Source organism: Eretmochelys imbricata, chromosome 6 (genome assembly GCF_965152235.1).
Source record: "Eretmochelys imbricata isolate rEreImb1 chromosome 6, rEreImb1.hap1, whole genome shotgun sequence".
Classification (NCBI taxonomy): domain Eukaryota; kingdom Metazoa; phylum Chordata; order Testudines; family Cheloniidae; genus Eretmochelys; species Eretmochelys imbricata.
In genome coordinates this window covers 82,274,420-82,296,554 of record NC_135577.1, presented here as the reverse complement: position 1 = coordinate 82,296,554, position 22,135 = coordinate 82,274,420, and the positions used below count along the sequence as shown (strand labels likewise).

General features: G+C 41.9%; 1 protein-coding gene across 2 annotated transcripts in view; it reads left to right on the top strand.

Moving 5' to 3' along the window:
- PRKD1 (protein kinase D1) overlaps positions 1-22,135 on the top strand; it is a 299,918-nt gene that overhangs the window by 144,724 nt on the left and 133,059 nt on the right. For both annotated transcript variants that reach the window (XM_077820323.1, XM_077820324.1), the window contains exon 2: positions 12,489-12,627. In XM_077820323.1, coding sequence (XP_077676449.1) covers positions 12,489-12,627 — 139 coding nt within the window. The remainder of the gene's footprint in view (positions 1-12,488; positions 12,628-22,135) is intronic.

Sequence of the window (22,135 nt, the reverse complement as noted above, 5' to 3'; positions counted from 1 at the left end):
GCAAAGATTAGAAATGCTTTCTGCAAACATACCTTTGTTTTAGGGTGGCAGTTGAACTAGGGTTATTTCTGTCATTGACATTTATGAAAATAATGTATCCATTGTTTTTGTGATAATATTCATGAGACTGTGATCTATTAAAACCAATACTATTGTTATGAGCTGGGTGGAATTTTGTTATGGTTGGGTTAAAACCCCCACCTAAGACAAGAGGTGTGAGTGAACCCACACAGGAGCTTTTGGCTGAATATTGTTTTGGGTAGGAGTGTGTCTGTGGGTGGGTGAGTGGGGAGGCAGAACAGAAAAACTGGGAAAGAGAGACAGCCTGAAGGAGCAGCTGAAAGCACAATACTAACCCTGGAAGAAACCTGGTGGAGGTTTCTGGGTCAGGATGTAGGCTAACAGGTGCTCTTAGTGTTGTGAGCAAAAGAAGCTGTTTCCTGCTATTTGATTCCTTCTGTGTTCAAAGAAACAAGACTTTCTTTGTACATTAATTTAAATAAATTGGCCACTTGGTTGAAAAAAGGAGCAACACTAATTATAGTAATCTATTTTAATAGATTCTTGCTTTGTTAGTAAAATTTGATACCAAAAAGAAAAAAATACATGAAACTCCTAAGTCCATATTTTATCATTCATATTTTATTTCCTCCAAGGACTTGCCTTGGTGAAAATGCTATTTGAGTATGTTATTTATGTATATACAGATCAATTGTTACATGGATCAGTTTAGCCAGACCTCATTCTGTTCATTGTGTATGAATAACCTCCACATCTAGACCCTAAAAATACTGAATTTCCCAATTTTATTCTCTCTCACACACACTCACAATTTCCAGCTTCCAAGAACAGAGCAAGTTCTGCTTAACATTTTAATCACTACAAGCAGCAGTCATTGAAACCAAGTTCCTTTTTAATAAATTGCTGCTTGCTTCCGTTTTAAACCAGGCAAATACTTTTGCTCTTCCTGAGTAATCCTGAAATATTCTGGGTTTCGGAACTTTAAAAACTTCATGTTAAGCTCATTCCTGCAAAGGAATCCATTTGAGCAGACCACCATGTCAGATTACAGCTTTACATCCACATGTCTGAAATTAATTGTCTGGGTACATTGCAAGAAGGACAGGAGACACCACTTATGGGTTTTAATCAGGCCACAACTTTATTATATAGATGTCTGGGACTACCCGGCAGATAAAGTGTACAGTGCAGGCAAATCCATGCTTATTCAAATCAATTCTCCAGGGCTTCCACCAGTCCCCCTTTGTTTCCATCCAGGTCCCCCAGCCGACCCATGGCTTGGACCTTACCATCCACCACCCTTGTAAGAGGGTTAAGGAGGGCTATGAGAACGGGGAGGGGGTTGGCTCCCTGCTGTACCGATCAGAGGAGTCCCCAGTCCCCTCCTGTTCCTTTAGTCAGTACCTCCTTTAAGTCCTTTACCAGGCCATTTATCTGGTCACTGGCTGCCTTCCCTATGGAGTACCTGCACTGAACATCTGCCCAACCTTACAAAATAAGTTGCAACATATGGCCTACCACCTTTTCTTCTCACCAGAAAAGGTCCTGATTCACACCTGCTGTGGGGAAGGCGAAAAAACCACACTCCACCAAAGCCAATTCTGGTGGTGCGGGAAAAATTCCTTCCCAGCTCTCCTTTAAAAAGGGCAACTAGCGTAATGCCCACAGCAGGTCCTAACCCAGCCTGCCATTCGCCTCCACTAGGGGAGGAAGGATAGGTGCTCGCTTCCTTGCTGTGTGGAACAAAGACTTCCCCCCACCCAGGTTTCGTCCCTTCCCCCCCCTGCCCCAGGAATGTGCATAGAGCAGCGAGTCATTGCTGCAAAGCTGACCACCGAGCACCTTTTTTACAGCAGTTTCTGACCTCCTTCCTCCCCTCCCCACACCACAAAGCAGAGCTACCCTTCCTGGGTAAGGCCAGACAAACCCTGCCCTACCTTAGTTGTGTGCAGTCATTTGCATCTGCTCCAGTATAAAAGTGTTCACCTGAATAAATCCCACTGCAGGCAGAGGACTGTAGGCCCTGATCCTGCTGACCCTTACGTATGTGCCTCACCTAAATGGTCCCATTGACTTCAGTGGGACTACTGGATAGTGAAGTCAATGGGGCTTCAGGAAATCCCTCAAATGCACTGTAAATTTCAGGATCAGAGCCTTTGGCTGATCTATGCATAGCTGTTGTATCAATATAACTATGTTGGTTAGGGTTGTGATTTTTTTGCCAAAATTGTTATACCAGTACAACCCTTGGGTGGGTGCAGTTATGCTGATATAAAGGTGCTACAGTTACGAACACCTTGGGAATCAAGGTTGTTCAGTACTCTGAAATTTTCATAACTCTGAACAAAAAGTTATGGTTGTTCTTTCAGAAGTTTACAACTGAACATTGACTTAATACAGCTTTGAGCCTTTACTATGCAGAAGAAAAATACTGCTTTTAGCTAACTTAATTTAAATGAAACAAGCACAGAAACAGTTTCCTTACTTTCCCAATTTTTTTTTTAAACTTTCCCTTTTTTTAGTAGTTTGTTTGAACACAGTACTGTACAGTATTTGCTTTTTTTTTTTCTTTTTTTCTTTTTTTGGGTCTCTGCTGCCTGGTTGAGTGCTTCCGGTTCCAGATGAGGTAGGTGATTGGTTAACTGGTGAGTTTTTAACTCTGGTGTTCGTAACTCTCAGTTTCTACTGTACCTTCTCATATAGAAATAAAACATATTGGTGTAGCTGTAGCCTCGCTATGAGGGTTGTGCCATTTTAACTCTAGCAGTATAATGAAAGCAGTGCAACTTGTGTGTACAGAAGACTTTAGTTTGTTGTTTACTAATTTCTGTCAGAAATTTTCCTTGTGTCCCTTGCCTCTAGTTCATTAAGGTAATGAATAAAACCCACAGATTTATTATGAAGCAAAAACTTCTCTTTGCTATACTGACAGTTTTGTTCATGGTGTGAGACAGATAGTGTGAAGTGCATTTTCAGTTGTAAATCCACACACCTAATTATTCTTGTGTGAATAATTTGAGCATGCCTACTGAGATTTACTAATAGCTTTCACTAAGCAATAATCTGTCAGGATATAATACAGGATAATATGTTTTTACACAACAAGTAGAGGGCTTCTCATTAATTATTGCCACCTATAATTGATTTGTGTGAACATTTTAAAGATTAGATTTTCTATGTAAGAAAACCTTTTAAATGTCTCTAATAAGAATTATATGTGCATTAATTTCTCATTAAATAGTTGCTCCTTTCATCTATTAATGAAAAACTGGATTATTCAAATTTCATGGTATGAAGAGGAATATTAAATTCTTCGTCAAGTAGTGTCCCCTGTTGGTGCTCCACTGTAGGTGTGTCTGTGTCTCTGTGCTGCTGATTGGAGAACTTTGGTAGCAGTGTCCACTAGGCCCTCACATGCGCCATGAGGCTAATCAGTGCGTGTGGGCTAACCATCCTCAGTTCCTTCTCAGTTGCCCCAGCTAGAGACAGATCTTTAGCTGTCTGTTCATGGGTTGTTAACTCTCTTACATTTGCTAACTTTTAGCTTCCTTTGAAGACCTCTTTTGTTTCTTTTTTCATTCTACTATTTGCCTTAAAAAAAAAAAAAAAAAAGGGATTTCATTCTTTTGTCAACTCTCAGTGTGGGGGGACCCTCCTGGACAAGGGTATGCCTGGCTTTCCGGGCTTCAAGTAGTGCTGCACTCACAGTTCATCCACTGCTTTGGCGAAGGCCACACCAAGCAGAAGTGTTCTGGCTGCCAACAGCTCTGGCTGAGATCCTGCAAGGAGAGCTTCGCCAAAAAAAAAAAATCTTAGTGGAGGCAGCTCTCCGACCCCAACTTTCTGGCGGATATAAGTCTTCCCCTCAACCTTCAACTTCGAAGGATAGTGGGTTGAAGAAACAGACCGGGGACCCTTCTTACATGTCAAAAAAGAGAGCAGGAAGTCCCCTCAGCGAGCCCAGGGAGAGCCAAAAGCAATCTCAGTATCCTTGTCATCGCTGGCACCAAGACCCCAATTTGGCACCCATGCCTCATGGTGCCCATTGGTGTCCGGTACTTCTGACAGGCCCACAGACCTTTTGGGCATGGGCTCTGAATCTTCGGTACCAAGAGAGAAGAGCAAACGCCCTAGGAAAATGCTCCCGGTACGCAAGTTGACATTGGTACCGCCAGCAATATTAGCCCTCTCAGTACCAGAGAGACTGGTACAGACGAGGTCTCCATCTCCCCTGACACCAACACTGGAGCAACTGGTACCAGTGAAATTCCATCAGGGTGGTAACCTGGACATGATGGAGGCACCTAACGCTCTGCCCCTTGGTACTGAGGTTACGGCACTGAGCCTTTGCCAGGCACGGTGCATAGACTTGCAATCATGCCATGCCCCTCTGTCAAGTGAGAGGTCGGACAGTGAGCCTAAGGAGTTTTCACAATACTCCTCCCAGGCTCCACATGGGACTGTGACAGAGTGTACCTACCCCGCACTGGCCCAGAAAGTATTAACTGTGCATTGCAGGCTGAGGAGGCAACACCTCTCTGCCTCTGGTAGGCATGCCTAGCCTGGAGGCAAGGTATAAAAGGAAGCAGCCCAGCTCAGTCTGACAGGCTGCTGAAGAGGAAGAATGCAGACTGCAGGCTCTCTTCTGGCTGCAGGCCCTGACCACAGAGCCAAGGCGCGCTGAGCCCCAGACAGATTCCAGGCTGCCTGTGGAACCCAGAGAAGGGACCAAGCCATCGGGACCGGGGAACCGTGTACCACCACCAAGGAAGACAGGGTAGGCAGCAGCGCAGGGGATTTAGACATTGCTCTGGTTGGAGAACCAGGGAACAGGTCACCATGTTTCAGGAGGATTGCTGCTGACTCAGCACCCTGACCACTGCCAAGGCCCTAGGCTGGGACTCAGAGGAACAGGGTGGGCCCAAGTCCCGTATCCCAGGTGCCACACGCCCCTATGTGGCGCCACACTTCCCCAGCGAGACAATGGGCCAACACAGCCCCATGGAGGTGGGCAGCTTTATTGACTCCAGCCATTGGGCCATGCAGCCCAGTGTGGAAGGGCTGCTCTATTTACTCCTGCCATTGGGCCATGCAGCCCTATGAAGAAGGGCCACTCTGACTCCTGCCATTGGGCCATGCAGCCCTATGAAGAAGGGCCACTCTGACTCCTGTCATTGGTCCATGCAGCCCTGTGAGGAAGGGCTGCTCTATTGACTCCCACCATTGGGCCACACAGCTGTGTGGAAGGGCTGACCTTTTGACTCTGGTCACTAGGCCATACTACCACATTTTATACCACCACCATAGGACCTAACCCGACTGCAGTACAGCCTTTCCCTTTCTTTTGATCAGACACCTCATGATGGGGTGTACCTACCCTGTGACAGGGACCCATTATCAACAGAGTCTGGGAATTTCCAGAGGGCTAGTTAGATCATTGTACAGTTGCTGGGGTTTAACAAAAGTGGATACCCGGAGCTAACTAATACACTCTGGGGAGTATGGCAGATTTCAAGACCAGTCTCTTAAACTTTCCACTTGCAGTTCCATTTCAGACCGACTTCTATTCTAGAAAACTGATTCTTTCCTACATCAGCTTGATGTAGATCAAATTTGCTAAAAAGATAAAGTAACCATTTCTTTCAAGGCCTGAGATAAGTCAGTGCTGAAAGAGAAAAATGTTCTCAGAGGTAGCTTGAATAATTTGTCACCTTCAAGAAATTTGGGGACAAAATCAGACCTTAAGAAATAAGCAGGTACCACTTCTTTAAGCTTGCTTTTGCTTATCCTAGGTGTGATTTTTGGTCCTTAATATTTTAAATGTACCTGAACATTTAGATACCTAAAGTATTTTTATTTATCTTTGGGGTCATGCAAAAAAATAAAATAAAATAAAATAAAAAAGCCTCCAAGATTCTTCTCTCCCTGACTGATGAAGATTATAAACAACCCTGTGTAAAAATAGAGCTCCTAGGAATCTTGGATGCTTACTCAGATGTTGCCCACATTGAAAGTCTTGGTGACAGTTACTGTAGTTACAGTATATTTAGAAGTTGATTTTCAATACTTTTGAAACTTAAAACTCTCTTCCCTCCCTCTACTCTAATTATGAGGAGGAGAGAAATTCTTTCCTTACACTAATATTGAATCCAAAGTGCACAGTAATAGTAAGCCACAGGGAAGTATAGATTAATGAAATACTTCTGCTTAATGGAAACATTTTGTTAGTTATTCTAGTATGTTTTCCACCTGCCTACATTGTTTATCTTTAAGTAACATGAAATTAACATTTCTTTTGTTAGTATTATTTCCTTTTTCAAATGGAGCTAAACTTAACAATGTTTTTGGCATGTAGGCATCAGTGATGTCAGTGTTTCTCTGAGAGTGGTTCCTTACCTTTTTCCAGGGAAGATGCTCTTTTCCCCAGAGAATGTCAAGCCAGCAGAGGATACTTATACATTGGGATACTTCAGTTATAGTGGTATTACATAACTATTTTTAGAGCTAGGGTGAATAACTGAATGTGCAAAATTTCCCATCAGGGACAACTATGGAATAAACTGGTTTCAGAGTAGCAGCAGTGTTAGTCTGCAAAAAGAAAAGGAGTACTTGTGGCACCTTAGAGACTAACAAATTTGAGCATAAGCTTTCGTGAGCTACAGCTCACTATAGAAGCTTCTTCCCAACTGTAGGCAGTTAGTAGTTTATCTATTCTTGAAGTATGAGGGCTTGTGTCACTTTACCAATTTATCTTACCTACCATAATGGTGAATGTTTTTTCCCATGTAAACATCTAGTGTTTGATTCCTACTAAGGTTTTGTCCTCAAATAATATCTTGTGGCAGTGAGTTCCACAAGTTAAGTAGGCACTGAATGGGTTTTTTTTTTCCTCCAGAAAGGTATTTCCTTTTATCAGTTTTAAGTTGCTGCCTTTCCATTTCATGGACATTCCCCTAATTTTTGTATGAGAGGAGGTCAAAAAGAGCATCTGACTTAGTTTTTAGACCTGAATCATGTCCCCTTTTATTAATCGCCTCTCTAAATGAAACAGTCCTAATCTATTAAATATCTCTTCAAATGACAGTATTTTCATGTCTCTGATCTTTTTTGGATGCATTTCTATTCACTCTCATTTCTCCTGCTTTTTAATTGAGAGAGGGTGATCAGTACCGAACACAATATTCCAGGAGATTGCATACTGTTGATTTATATAATGGCATTTGTAATCATTTTCTGTATTATTTTCTGTCCCATTCTCTACACATCCTTACAATTGGTTTGCTTTTTTGACATCTGTGTTAAGCTGTTTATATTGATGCCCAAGTCTTTTTCATGAGTATTTACAGTTAAATACACACTTAGATGGGTTCTAAATTAAATTATTTCTTCCTGTGTACATTACATTGCATTTGTCAAAATTGAGTTTTGTTGTCCATCCTGTTGCTCATTCATTCACGTAGCTTGGTTAGCTTGTGTTTACTGGAGACGGGATGATTTTATTCCCATTGCTTAGGCCCAATAAGATTGAGATAGAAAGTACTGGTGGGAGAATTCTGTGCCAATTCTCCTTCTCCCCCCACCCCATCCCCCAGTTGCCCAGTTCTTACCACTGGTTGCTGAGCAAAGGCACAGGTCTGTTCACACATATGCCAATGTTTGATCTTTAACTATTCATGGTAAATAGGCCCAATGGCTTGTGATGGGATGTTAGATGGGATGGAATCTGAGGTACTACAGAGAATTCTTTCCTGGGTATCTGACTGGTGAATCTTGCCCACATGCTCAGGGTTCAGCTGATTGCCATATTTGGGGTCGGGAAGGAATTTTCCTGCAGGGCAGATTGGAAGAGGCCCTGGTGCTTTTTCACCTTCCTCTGTAGCATGGGGCATGGATCACTTGCTGGAGGATTCTCTGCACCTTGAAGTCTTTAAACCATGATTTGAGGACTTCAGTAGCTCAGGCAGAGGTGAGAGGTTTATTGCAGGAGTGGGTGGGTGAGATTCTGTGGCCTGTATTGTGCAGGAGGTAAGACTAGATGATCATAATGGTCCCTTCTGACCTTAATATCTATGAGTCTCTCTCATGTCAGTTACAGTTTGTTATGTGCCATAAATTAATAGTATGTAAATTGTAGATCTACTCAAATTACATACATAAAAAAAGAAAACCTTCAGCTAAAATTCAGCCATAGTTCATCGTCATTTTAGTTAGATCTTCTCTATTGATTTAGTCCTTTGTTTCTTGTAGTACATGTGAGTAATGCTGAACTTTAAATTCACTATTAAATTAAACTATTAAAAGATACTAGTCCACAACCTACTATAAAGATCAGTGCCGGGTACATAGGTGCTGGAACTCAGAGTGTTGGAGTGCTGCTGCACCCCTGGCTTGAAGTAGTAACAACAACCCAAATACATCATTTCTGCCTTCAGCACCCCTACTATAAAAATTGTTCCAGCACCACTGACTGGATATCCTTGTATTTACCATGAAATGCAGCAGTATTGTCAGTCCCTGATAACCTTGAGTTCGTTTGCTGATGTAGAATTGAACCTTTGATATTAAATTCAGACATTGGTGGCTATATTTTCAAAATTACAAGTTTGGCTCCTTAAAACTGGGAGAGATTTGAAATCACTTATCTGAGATGTTTGTGCTGACAACAACAAAGACTCTGAAAAAACATCACTGATCTTGTAATAAACTCAAGCTGAGTTTACAGGCTTTGAGCTTTTCTGAAAGCCTGTTTAGCTTAATGGGGGTTGTCAAATTTCAAAACTCAAACACCTTTACATAAAATGGATGATTATTACCAAATTAGGGAACATTGTTTCCCATGTTTATTTTTTTCAGTGTGTTCTTTCAGTTATTACAAGTCCTGCAGTGCAGTAGATCATTTTGCCTTTGAAATATTATTTAAAACAGTTTTTGAAAATCTCATATGCAGGGTTTCTGTTCTAAAGGTGTGATAGTTGAAAGATTATCAGCCTGTTTTTTTCCTGTTAAATCAAAAGCTGATGTGCATACATTTGTTTTGTCCCATAAATAAGTATTTAATCTGAAAAAAAGCCTTGGGTTCTGCTGCCATGACAACTAAACAGTGTCTGAAACTCTGCTGTCATGGTGACCTCCATGCCCTCCACTGCATCACACTGACGCCTTTTCTAAAGGGCCCAGCAAATGCAATAGGAGTTCTTGTTGGTGAATCAAGAAGGGCTTTGTCTGAAAAACAATTGGATGGAATATTAAGGATACAAGCAGCTACATATTGTACTTGTGATTAGTTGCTATTCTTAAGTTAGATGCACATTCTTATTTAAAAGTTGAATCAGTAGCCCTGCTCTTCAATTAATTATATGAAAATAATTGCATGATTTTATTATTCATAGTAGTAATTGTAGTACTCCATCACCTGAGAGCCTAGTGAAGGAGCAGAACCTCGTTGTTAGGTGCTGTCCATAGAACAAAAAGATGGTTGTGCCCTGAAGAGTATGTTGTTATTCCTGCTGGTTGTAATGTATTTGTGAACAAGTTTGAATCATCTGTGGAAAATAAGAAATTAACTGAGTTGTAGATGTTTTCATTTTATGTAACCAGTATGTTATTGATCTCATTATATTCAGTAGTTTTTAGACCAGATGTATCATGCAGTTAGGTCTGGGAGGAAGAAAAAAAATCAGAAACATTGGCCTAATGAAGTAGTACTGTATGGCTTTTTTACCCACGTTGTACTTTTTCACACTGTTGGTACTAGATTTAAACTATTAAAAAAATGTTAAAAAGATATGTTTGAAGATGAGTCAAATTAAGAAGAGCTTTTTAATAGCTGAGATGAATGCATAACAATGCCGTTTGGTTTCTAGTGTGTTACGTTTCTAAATTTAAACATCCAGGCCAAGATTTTCAATAGTGACCTGGTGATTTTGTGTTTCTCTGTTCTTGGGTGCCAACCTGAAAGGCCTTAAAAGGGCCATGTGATGTTCAGTGGTCACTCGGTGCTTAGGTTGCTTGCACGAACTCTGCTTTATTCGGTAAGCAACTGGCTTTATATAACAAGACCTTCATAGAGCCGAACCGAGACTCTGCCTGAGAAGCTCAGGTACAGGCCTGATTTTCAGAATGTGCTGAGTACCCACCATTAGAAAATTCATACATTGGACAGCCAAAAATGGAGGCACCCAAAATCTGCAGTTATTTTCAAATCTTTTGACCCAGGTATTCATATGTTGAAATTAGAGGTTTATGAATTCGGAGTATTTAATTTTATAGGATTAGGGGAAAAATCAAAAATGGCTTAGGGTTTGTCTACACTACCACCTAAATTGATGTAAGTTACGTTGCTTAGGGGTTTGAGCCCTACTGAACGACGTAACTTACATTGACTTAAAGCAGTGTCTACAATGTGCTACGTCGGCGGGAGACGCTTTCCCGCCGACATAGCTTCCCCCTCTCACTGAGAGAGTAATTATGTCGATGGGAGATTGCTCTCCCATGGACGTAGTGCGTCTTCACCAGACATGCTACATCGGCACAGCTGCATTGACGCAGCAGCGCCAGGGTATTCACTACTGCACTACAAGTCCTTAGTTACGTACATGATCTGTTGAGTACTTAGTTACGTACATGATCTGTTGAGTACTTTTCAGGAAAAGTTCCTTGCTGTCCTTATCTTTGTACATAAGATATGATGCTGCACTATTGAACTCATTGTGAACTTTGCCATTCACATATTAAGATGTAGGATCAGACACCAAGTGCCTAGTATTTTCTTAGAACTTCAAGTAATGAGTAACTTAAATTATCTAAAGTGTTTGAAACACTGACATTACTCCAGCAGAAGATGGCATTTCCTACGACGTAATAGGAGGCAGCTTTGGATCCCAGAATCAAGGGGAAGTTAGAGTTGGGCAGGTAGGTTGTTTTTATTTTAAAAAATTAAAATTAAGATCTGGAAATGATGATTCGGATATCTAGGTAGACAGAACCTCTCACTCTCCCTGCCCTGAAAATAAAATTGTAGGTGATGCTTTGATATTGGTCTATTTGTGAGCCTCAAAAACCTGCCTTTTTATTATTTTATTCAGGCCATTGGAAACGGAGCAAGTCAAAAGCAGCAGATGAAGAATGGGGCCAAATTCAGCTCTTATTTATGCTTGTGTAGATCCTGAGTCATTCCAAATACTTCAGTGAAGTGACTCCAGATTTACACTGGCATAGCCAAGTGTTGAATTTAACCCACGAAGTTGAATTTTGGGTTCATTTGAGCCTTTTGAAGGTAATATGCTTTCTCAGGTGCAACTGAGGAGCAGACTTTGGTCTAGGGTGTAGACACAGATATGCATGGACCAAAGATAAAATATGTATTAAAAAAGGAATGAGGTACCAGGTGTGACTTGGATTTACTCACCTTGACACTCCTCTATGGATTGCAGTAACAGGAGGCTATACTAAGAAGAATGTAAAGGGCCATAATCTCTCGAGACCTCCAGTGGCAGAAACTCTTCTTGGAGGTACAGCACAGCACTGCAAACTCTCACTCTCCAGGAGGACAGTAGCCATCTTTTGCTGCCAGAAAAATTGAGCTTATTTTTGAACAAAGTGGATGAGGCTGGCTTGGAGATGGGCTGAATCAGCCTCTCTCCCAGTAGCTTCTTCCAATGAGATTTGAATGAAGCCCCATGCTGAATTGAAAGGAGGGAAGAGTACCTACTCTCATGCCTAGAATGGAATAGAAGTAGTGGGATGGACAGAATGGAGTGCAACCCTCATACCCCTCCAAGCAGAAGGGATGGTTCCAAAAAAATGCCACAGAGTAAACTGTATGGAGTTTGCCCCCATCTGTCTTCCTCCCCAGGGCTTTGCTTTGGGACAGCCTCAGGACTGGGTGATATTAATTTGAGGTTTCTGAAGGAAACAATATATGGAGTGAGAAAGGTATGACTCTATACTGCTGCAACGCATGGCACGGATATGCAAAGGGCTCTGCTTTTAGAATATTTCAGGATTCCCATTTACATGGAGATGAGAAATATCATGAAGGTGACTTGAGTTGAACTCCAGGGGCATCTTTTTCTACTTGATCTAAATACTGGTATTAGCAATAGCATTAAGGGTAGGTTGGAAATCTGTAAGAAAGTTCTATAGCAGTTGTTGCAAGGGAAGGAAGTATAAAAGAGCCTACATAGGGGGTGGGGGAGACAGCTCCAGAGTCTGAAGGTGATCTAACTACTGAAGTATTTATAACACGCACATCATAGTACTGATATGGGTAATAAGCCTCATACTTGAGTAGCTGTTGGATAAGAAATGGTCCATCAGCTAAAAAAAAAATCTACGTAAATGTGTAGCTTTGTCATATGTAAATCTGGGGACAGGTCATTATCAAAAATAAGTGTTAGTTGTGTTAATTATATTTTACACATCTGTATTTTATATTATAATAAATATTCATGGTTGTGTATTTGCAGTTTCCTGAATGTGGTTTCTATGGAATGTATGATAAAATTCTACTTTTTCGCCATGATCCTACCTCTGAAAACATTCTCCAGCTGGTGAAATCAGCTACTGATATCCAAGAAGGAGACCTAATTGAGGTTGTCTTGTCAGGTAAAGTGTATGTTTTCTTGAGGCTTGTTATCATGTTTTCTAATTGTGAACACCTACAATATTTTGGTGTTGGTTAGGTATCTTAGTTTGTTTCATGGATTAAATGCTTAGCTAAAATCTGCCCTCAAATATATGTGTACAACAATTTGAAGTTGTGTACATAACTGAGGACAGAAATTAGCCCTCAATGAATGTTTTCGTGGTATGCCTTTTCCCCCCACCCCATCATACTGTATGTTCTCTAACAGCCTGATTTTGCCATAATTTCTGATAAAGCAGCAACATAATGTTAAAAATAAAGGATGAAATTATCTCTAACATAGGTGAATAGTAATAACATGCAGTATACAATAAGGAAAAAAGCTGATGTGGGAGGATAAATGTCTTCTGTGGAATAGGGTAAAACCAAAACATAGCAAATAAAAAAATACATGAAATTTAGCATGCATTTACATTAAAATTAGCTTAAAATGAGATATATAACATTTGTAGCAATTGTTTAATGTTTTAGTGGATCAAATATACACCAATGGCACAAACCATTATTATTATTACTTATCAGTAATACAGATTTATGTAGGACTATACTTTTGTTTGGCATTGTATGGATTTTAAAACAGTATAGACCCAGCCTCGAAGAACTTGAAATGTAAATTAGGCAGGGACAGAAAAAGAAGATAACTAGCAAACAAAATGGTAGGGAAAAGAAGGCTGAGGTTTAAAACCATCACGAAAAATGAGAGAGTCATGTTGTACAGCTAGCGAATTTAATAAATTCTGATATTCTTAAATTATTAAGAAAAAGCAAGCATGCATGCTGACAGATATTATAAATTTAAATAAATAAATATGCACCTTTCTTTGTTCCATCTCCTAATTGTCTCAACATTTGTACTCACTTTCTTGGATTCTCACTCCTGTTTGCTATACAGAAATTGCTCCTGCAAGCCCCGATTCCTAGTCCTCTTTATTTTCAGGTTATGCTTCAAAACATATAGAGTGGGTGTTGCACACTCACTTAGCCTGAGGTTATGAGACTTAGAAAACCAGTCCGATGGCATTTCTTTGCTGGTGGACAGAGAATATTTTGTTCTCTTTACCATAGCATTCCCATAAGGCTATTGCATGAGAGAAGGTCCATTTACTATACCCTTTGCTCAAGAAAGATGAAGGCTATGCAGCAGGGGTCGGCAACCTATGGCATGCGTGCCAAAGACGGCATGTGAGCCAATTTTTAATGGCACGCTGCTGTCTGCCGGACCCTGGCAGACAGCAGTGTGCCATTAAAATTCCTGCCCGGCCCGGCCTGCTCTTTTCCGTCCCCTGCCCACCGCTCTCTCCTTGCTGGGCAGGCAAGCTTCCCCCTCCCCTGCCTCTTTTCCCCCAGCGTGCTGGGTTCCTGCCCCTCCTCCTCTCCCTCCCTGCGGCCAATCAGCTGACGGCCCTTGCTACGTGGGGGAAAGGGAAAAGCGGAACCGCAGCACGCTCTCTGCTCCGGGGACCTTGGGGAGGGGGGTGGAATCAGGGCATATCCCCTCCAGCCCCCTGTCGTGAGCCGCTCAGAGCAGGGGGCTGGGAGCATCCCCACGACCCCAGCCCACACCCCCAGCCCTCTGTCCTGACTCCTGCACCCCCTCACACACCCCCCAGCCTCCTGCCCTGACCCCTGAACCGTCCCCACTCCCCAGCCCTCTGCCCTGACCCCTGCACCTCCTCACACATCACCAGCCCTCTGCCCTGACCCCTGAACCCTCCTCACACCCCAGCCCTCTGCCCTGACCCCTGCACCCCCTCACACACACCCCAGCCCCCTGCCCTGACCCTTGTACCCCCTCACACATCCCCAGCCCTCTGCCCTGACCCCTGAACCCCCCACACCCTCCAGCCCTCTGCCCTGACCCCTGCACCCCCTCACAAATCAGCAGCCCTCTGCCCTGACCCCTGAACCCTCCTCACACCCCAGCCCTCTGCCCTCACCCCTGCACCCCCCACACACCCCAGCCCGGACTCCGGCATCCCCCACACATACCCAGCCCCCTGCCCTGACTCCTGCACCCTTCTCACACACCCTCAGCCCCCTGCCCTGAGCACCAAATGGGAGCTCCTGCACACACACACACCCCACATTCCCACCTGCACCCCTCACACCAAATGGGAGCTGCCCAGGTAAGTGCTCGACACCCAAACCTCCTGCCCCAACCCTGAGCCCCCTCCCTCATTCTAGCTCCTGGCCAGACCCTGCACCCCAACCTGCTCCTTCACCCCCAGCCTTGGTCTCAGCACACTCCCACCCTCATCTCAGTGCAGAGAGAGAGGAAGGGAATGGCTAGAACCAGGGAGAAGGTAGGTACCTACTCTATGTGGACAGGGCCGGGACCCCAGACCGGCAGCGGGCTGAGCGGGGCCGGCAGCCGGGACCCTGGCTGGCAGGAGCCGGAGGATGGAACCCCAGACCGGCAGTAGACTGAGTGGCAGCAGCTGAGCCGCTCAGCCCACTGCTGGTCTGGGGTCCCGGCCACCGGCCCCTCTCAGCCTATTGCCGGTCTGGGGTTCTGGCTCCCAGCCCCTTGCCAGCCGGGGTCTCAGCTGCAGACCCCGCTCAGCCCGCTGCTGGCCTAGGTGAACGGAACCCCAGGCCGGCAACGGGCTGAGTGGGCCGGCGGTGTAAGATCAGCATTTTAATTTAATTTTAAATGAAGCTTCTTAAACATTTTGAAAACCTTGTTTACATACGACAATAGTTTAGTTATATAATATATAGACTTGTAGAGTGAGACCTTCTAAAAAACGTTAAAATGTATTATTGGCACGCGAAACCTTAAATTAAAGTGAATAAATGAAGACTCGGCACACCACTTCTAAAAGGTTGCCGACCCCTGCTATACAGTAAAGAAGTCAAGATCCGAAGCATTCCTGTAAGTCAGCAAGAGGGCATTCATATTTTCCATATCAGGAAGCAGATTACTCATTTTGAAAAGATGCCAGCTATCCCTATTTTCTGTGCCATATTTGCTACAGTACGTAATCGCTACAGTTCAGTAAATCAGTAATAATGCTACAGTCAACCAGCACTTAGTCTTTTATTTGGTGTGTAACTTATTCTCTTTTGAAATGCAGACCACATAAAATGCTTTTCAGTTTGCCAAAATTAGAAAAGCAGCTGTTTAAATCTTCAAAAGTAACACCTGATATAGAGCTTTAAGGCAGTAAAGGAGAACTGTACTAGTGGGGGAAAAATGAAAGTATTAAGGCATTCATGCCCTTACATCACTGGTGGAACCTAATGTCTGTGCACGAGTGTGTGCAAATATAAATAACTCCATGATATTTATGCCAGTTATATGAGTTAAATCAGCAGCAGGCTTGTTGTATGAAAGTAAACAGCCCCTAGGCTTGGTCAGACACTCTTTTTTTCTTTCCCAGTTTGCCACACACCTCCCACCCCTCATTTACTGAGATTCCGCTGGCCCAAGGCCTGGGATTTTGAGACTGACAGCTGATGTCATATAGAGATGTCCTCTTCTGTGTCCAACTAAACAAAATTTCAGTTAAGCAAAACCCCTGTAGTGCCCTATTATATACCCCTAACAAGAACTCTGCTCTACAATTCCTGACAATATTGATCAGGTTTATGGTTTTATCTAGTTTTGCTTATGACCAGCGTTAGCACTAAGATTGATCTCAGTTAATTACATTTGTTAGTCACCTATGAATTCTAGGTAATTTAAATAATTGAATGTTTCCCCTTTACAAGTGCAGGGAATGCATTGAACAGTGTAACTGCACAGTGTATCCTGATTGGAAACAAAATTAAAATAGAAAATTGAGAATGTTTAGAATCTCTTAGTAGGCCAGTGAAGAAGTTTGGCATTCTTATGCTCTGAGAGACTGAACTGTGAAAACTGCTAGATCTCAAATGAATATGCAAAACCCACAGCCACTCTGGCATCTGCAATGTGATATTGCATGAGAAGTGAGAGATAAGATCTTTGTTTTTTGAATACATAATTTATGTAAATTAATATACCCGGCTGTTGTTAGATGTTGGCTGCTTGTGTGTGTTCTTTGTGTGCTGTCCCAGCTCTGTGCAGATAATTGGCACAGTGGACCTTGATCGAATTGCTCAATAACCACAAACTCGGTTCATAGCGAAGGCACTTGGTCAGGTTTATTGTCAACGAAGCACAGTCCCAATGTCCTAGCTCAATGGTTACAGTTAAACTAACACATGTATGCCCGTTGGAATGGACTGGCTTAGTTAATGGTGGGACTTTCCATTATCCCCTAGGTCAGCCAAAGACACTTCCTCTGAAACTTCATTTTATACCCCGATACAAATAAGTTATGTATTGCCCCCTGTTGTGGGTTGTTACCATCCATTACCTTGTACGTGGTGATTTGATCAAAACATCTCTATCCATCACACGATCATACCAGGCCTTTGATACAAGGGTTTATGTCTCAGGCTCTCTTCCTACTACATTCCCCCCACTTTTTGTCTTTTTTATGGGGAGGATGTTTACCCATTGTCCCGGAAAAGCATAATGCATTGACTGAAGATGATCCAGTAGGATAAACACTGTTATGTGGTCACCTTACTTTACCATCCATACTTCATGCCCCATCTGTCCCATAGTCTGCACATTCCCTCGTACGACTGATGGACAGATTTCATTTTCCAATTATTGTCAGTCCCTTATGGTGGACCTAGGAATGTTAGGCCCGGGACCATAACTAATCTGTGGGGTCTAGAGTTGTTCTTTGATAACTTTTGGGTGGCATGAGGAGGCCTTTATATTTATTTAATTGGTGATCAATGAGAAGGGCTTTGGTGGATGAGAAGAGCTTTGGTCATGATTATAAGTGTATTGTGCTTATACCTTATAGAGCAGTATAGGTGTATATATGAGCGTATATATATACATGATCCTTGAATAGATAAATACCAGATATATTTCCTATATAACTTCTGATAAATGATAATATATGAATAATATGGATAGTTGACGTTGCATGTAGCAATCAGAGCAATTAATGTTATGGCTTGTATTTCCATCAATGTTACTCTAAGTGTCCTGATTATTGGATATAGACTAACATCCTTTGGAATTTCCCATCAAGGAGTTTCCACCTCTCTTTGCACACTTTCTACTTCTTCTGTTTGTTGTTGGAAAGATGAGCTATGGATATTAAGTCTTCCTTGGTTCTTACCACCAAATCATGTATGTCCAATTGCAATTGCTCCACTGGGGGAAACAATTCAATTAATAAATCTTGTAGGTTTCCAGGAGGAGTAATAATTTCAGTGGCAGTGCTGAGGCTACTTGTTGGCCAAAAGGCATAGGTTCCAATTTGAATTGTGCTAGTGACTTCCACACAAAATCCTGTATTGATTCCGGGACAAATTGTTCCATGTATGGAAAAATTGGAATATCCCAAAGCATATACCACATCTTGTATTTGTACCATCTGATTGGCTAATTCTTTTTGTACCAGTTGAGCCCGGCCTCTTTTTGTGTTATTGGTATCAATTGTTCACATAGCCACCATCCATTATGTTTTGTGCAACAAACCTGATTAATTTCCAAGCCAGTTTTAGTTACTAGGAGCACAGTGGGATAATGCTGTACATAAGTATTATTTACCAAAGTTCCCACACTGTTGGCATAGAACGCCTTGACTGGATCTTGCATCCACCTTGGGATGGCCATCATGATGTTAAGACTTTTGCTGTCATCATGATCTAAACTTGAAACCTTATCAAATTTAGCAAATTGCAGAAACACAGGAGCAATATTATTTACTCCTTACTCCTGTATTTGTTTTAAAATGGCTGTGCGGTCTAGTACTTGTGGCCAGTTTTGTAATTGTAATAAACTTTGTTTGATCATTTCAATTACTCTGTCAGAGAGGCCACACAGACAATTGCCAGTGAAACATCATTCTTTTCCATGCTGTTAATAATTGACAAAATAGTAGAATTCAGGTGGCTGAACCCTTGAGCAATTGAATGTATGTTGTCAATGGTAATTGCACGTTGATCCAGCAATAGACTGCTAATGCCTCCTCCTGTTTTGACTGCCTTACCTATCCCATTAACAATGCTGTTTATTTTTAGATTGCGATTTTCGATATCTGCTGAATTCCATATGGACATGCCAAGACCTGAACTTCCCAATACAGTGCCCATAAGACCTCTCTTCTTTCTCCTTTGCTGTTTTAGTAAGGGATTTTGAAAACCCTTCCAAAATAGCAATTGAATTTCAATTTCTGAATTGAACCAATTTTGTATTGTTGTGGACATTGTATTGGCATGGTCATACTAGCAAAATTTAGTTTTATTGGCATATATATCCATCCCATATTCTCTACCACATACTCTGTGGTAGGATTCAGGAAGAGTCCTGATGCGGGCCAAGGTTGTAGGTTTGGACATTCCATTGATGAGATAGTGTCAGTAGTGACGTGAGTGGTTGGGGGTAAGGTGGGAGTCTGAGTTGGACAGACTCCTTCACATACCTGTACATGATAAATGCATTTCCTAATTTCTGAGGCCATGGTCCAAGTTCCTGTGTATATACCCTTATCTTCTAGCTAAATGCTCTTTATATAAATGGAGGCACTCCACCCATCCTCCAGGTTAACAAAGGTGATTCTATTTGACCATAACACATATGCTTTAACAATTCCTTTGATACAACCAATTACTGTGTCACCTGCTCTGAACCAATAAATCAATACCTCTGCTCTTTCCTTTTGTATGATTGAATGTTGTATGGAAAAGCTAGGTTATCCCCTACCAGGCCCATCAAGTGGTAGTCCATTATTTGTTGTGTGGTTAATAATACTCGTGTCTTTTCTGGTGTTTCTATTTTTTGTTCCTTAATCTGTGTGGATTCATGGTCAGTGGATGCCTCTCAAGTATATTACTAGAACCGGTATTAGGGGATACAGCAAGGGTAATAAATTGTTCACAGTTAACCTCCTCATCCACCTTCCAACAACCATTATACTGTCTCTGTGTCTCTTTGGTTAAAGTCAGTTCTTTTTCATCATTTGGTTTTACTAAATTGTTTTGTGGGAATATGCTGTGCCTGGGTCATGACTCCCATACTCACGCCCAGGCAATCTGTATTGCCACAGGTGATTCTCTAAGGATATGTTCCTCTTCTTGTTTCCCTTCTGTTTCACACACCAATTTTAAAACCATTCCGGCTGGACAGGTTTGGCCTGCAGCAGCCAGCGCAGTAGAGTTACTTGGAATCTGCATCAATAGGTTTCTGGCCATGGGATGTGACTGATTTATCTTCTTGGTATCTGACAATCCTTTTGCCTTTTGGATCATGACCACTACACCCAGTCTCCATATCCAGGTTGGCATCATAACCTGTGAAAATATAAATTGCTTCTCTCTCTCTCTCTTTTTTCCCCCAAAGAACTTGGTCAGGTTTATTGTCAATGAATCGCGGTCCTAATGTCCTAGCTCAATGGTTACAGGTACACTAACACATGTATGTCTGTTGGAATGGACTGGCTTAGTTAATGGCGGGACTTTCCATTATGCCCTGGGCCAGGCAAAGACACTCCCTCTGAGACTTCATTTTGTACCCCAATACAAACAAGTTACGTATTTCCCCTTGACGTGGGTTGTTACCACCCATTACCTTGTACATGTTGGTTTGATCAAAACATCTCTATCCATCACATTGTCACCCTGACCTTATCTTTAGGAGTGGTCAGTGTGTACTTGTTATCTTTGAGGGTGGGAGGTGTTCTGGTACCATCTTAATGGAATGTGTTTGTGTGAGTATCCTGTGCCTAGCCTTTCTTAGGACTGTGTGTGTTTTTGCAATATCAGCCCTGTTCTTGCAGGTTCTGTGAGCTCACAGCCTGTCTCTTGCTAACTTTTGCTTTATATTAGCAAGGCTTGACCACTACTTTAATTCAGGCCTTACACCAGGCCTTTGATACAAGGGCTTATGTCTCAGGCTCTCTTCCTACTACACCTGCATTTCTATATTATTGTACAGTGCCTTGCATTCTGAGGCCCCAATCTGTTTGAGGTCTCTATTATTATTAAACATTTATGTTGTTGTAGTGCCTGGAGGATTATATGTGTTCCCCTCAGGCTTAATCATAGAGAGAGATCCATGACTTGAACCTGGGAAACCTGAACTTTCTGTGCTCCAAGAAAAAAGTGTGAATATTTTATGAAAGATTTAGTACTCTGAAGAGAAGATCAGTTTTCTCAATTATTTCTTCATTTTGCTTGCTTTCATTGTGTTACTATTTTCTTCCATCATTTCTCAGTTTTACTTGTAAATAGGGCTCAACCTACTTATTCTTTAGCTAGAAAACTCCCACTGAAGTTTAAACTAAGGATGTTTAAGGATGTGAGCTAGAGCCCATTTTACATGTTGTGTGTGTTTCACATATAATGCATTTATTTACATGAATCAAACTTCATTCATCTCCAGTTCTTGGCAGTTCTGGTCTGTGACAATGGATCCTGTTTCATTTTCTTGTCCTATGTAGCAGTAGTGCCTCCCTTTCTTTCAGCTGCTTTTAGAGGTCTTCTGGAAGCCAGGAAGATGTTGCCAGCACCATGCTCACCAGCCAGCAATCCAATGACTACCAGCAAGTGCTCTGAAGTCTGTAGTTTGGGAGCCTCTGGTTTATGAAACCTTAAAATTAGTGTTAATTTTCCTGTCTCTGTGTGTAAATACACATGTATATGTAATATAGTATATACTTTTTTACATTTTTTTATGGCTGTAATGTTAGCAAGGCTTCCAAGGAGGTATTTTTAACAGCTCTCAATGCTGGCCTCACTTTAGAGAAACCAGAGTTAGGCAAATGCTTAACACTTTTGAAAATAATGCCTCCAATGTATAGTTCATACCCATTTTCAGCATTCATGTCTGACGGTCAGCATAGGGTACCTGTTTCTGCTCTCTTGAAAACAATGGCAAAATGACCTCAGTGGCAACTGGTTGGGTTCTAATTTTCCACCTGGTGGTAGAAAACTATTGTAACATGCAAATGGTGCCAACCGTTAATTGGCTCCTGAATCTGAATATAGGCCAGTCTTTTAAAGATTTATCAGGAACAGTTTAAATGGCAACAAAATTTGAAAATCAATAAATGGCTTCACCCAATGGCTATACATACCGTATATTGGTTATTAGTAATCAAAATTTGCTTCAGGCTTTTTGTTTTGTAGCTTTTATCTCTGTGGCAGTTTAGTATTTTCCACAAACCTTAATAATTACAATTTAAATTAGGACTTGGCTTGAAAACATGTGAATAACTATTTCATACAATGGATGTGAAAAGTTACCTTATTAGATAAATGCAACTAGTAAAGAAAACATGCTTTAGAATGCTTTCAGCAGTTCTGAGTGTTTTTGGACGGATCGGGAAGGAGGGGAGTCTGTCATAGGCTTCTCCATGGGATGATGGACTGTTTATACTTTCTCTCCCTTCCTTTCCCTTCCCTCCAGTTTAC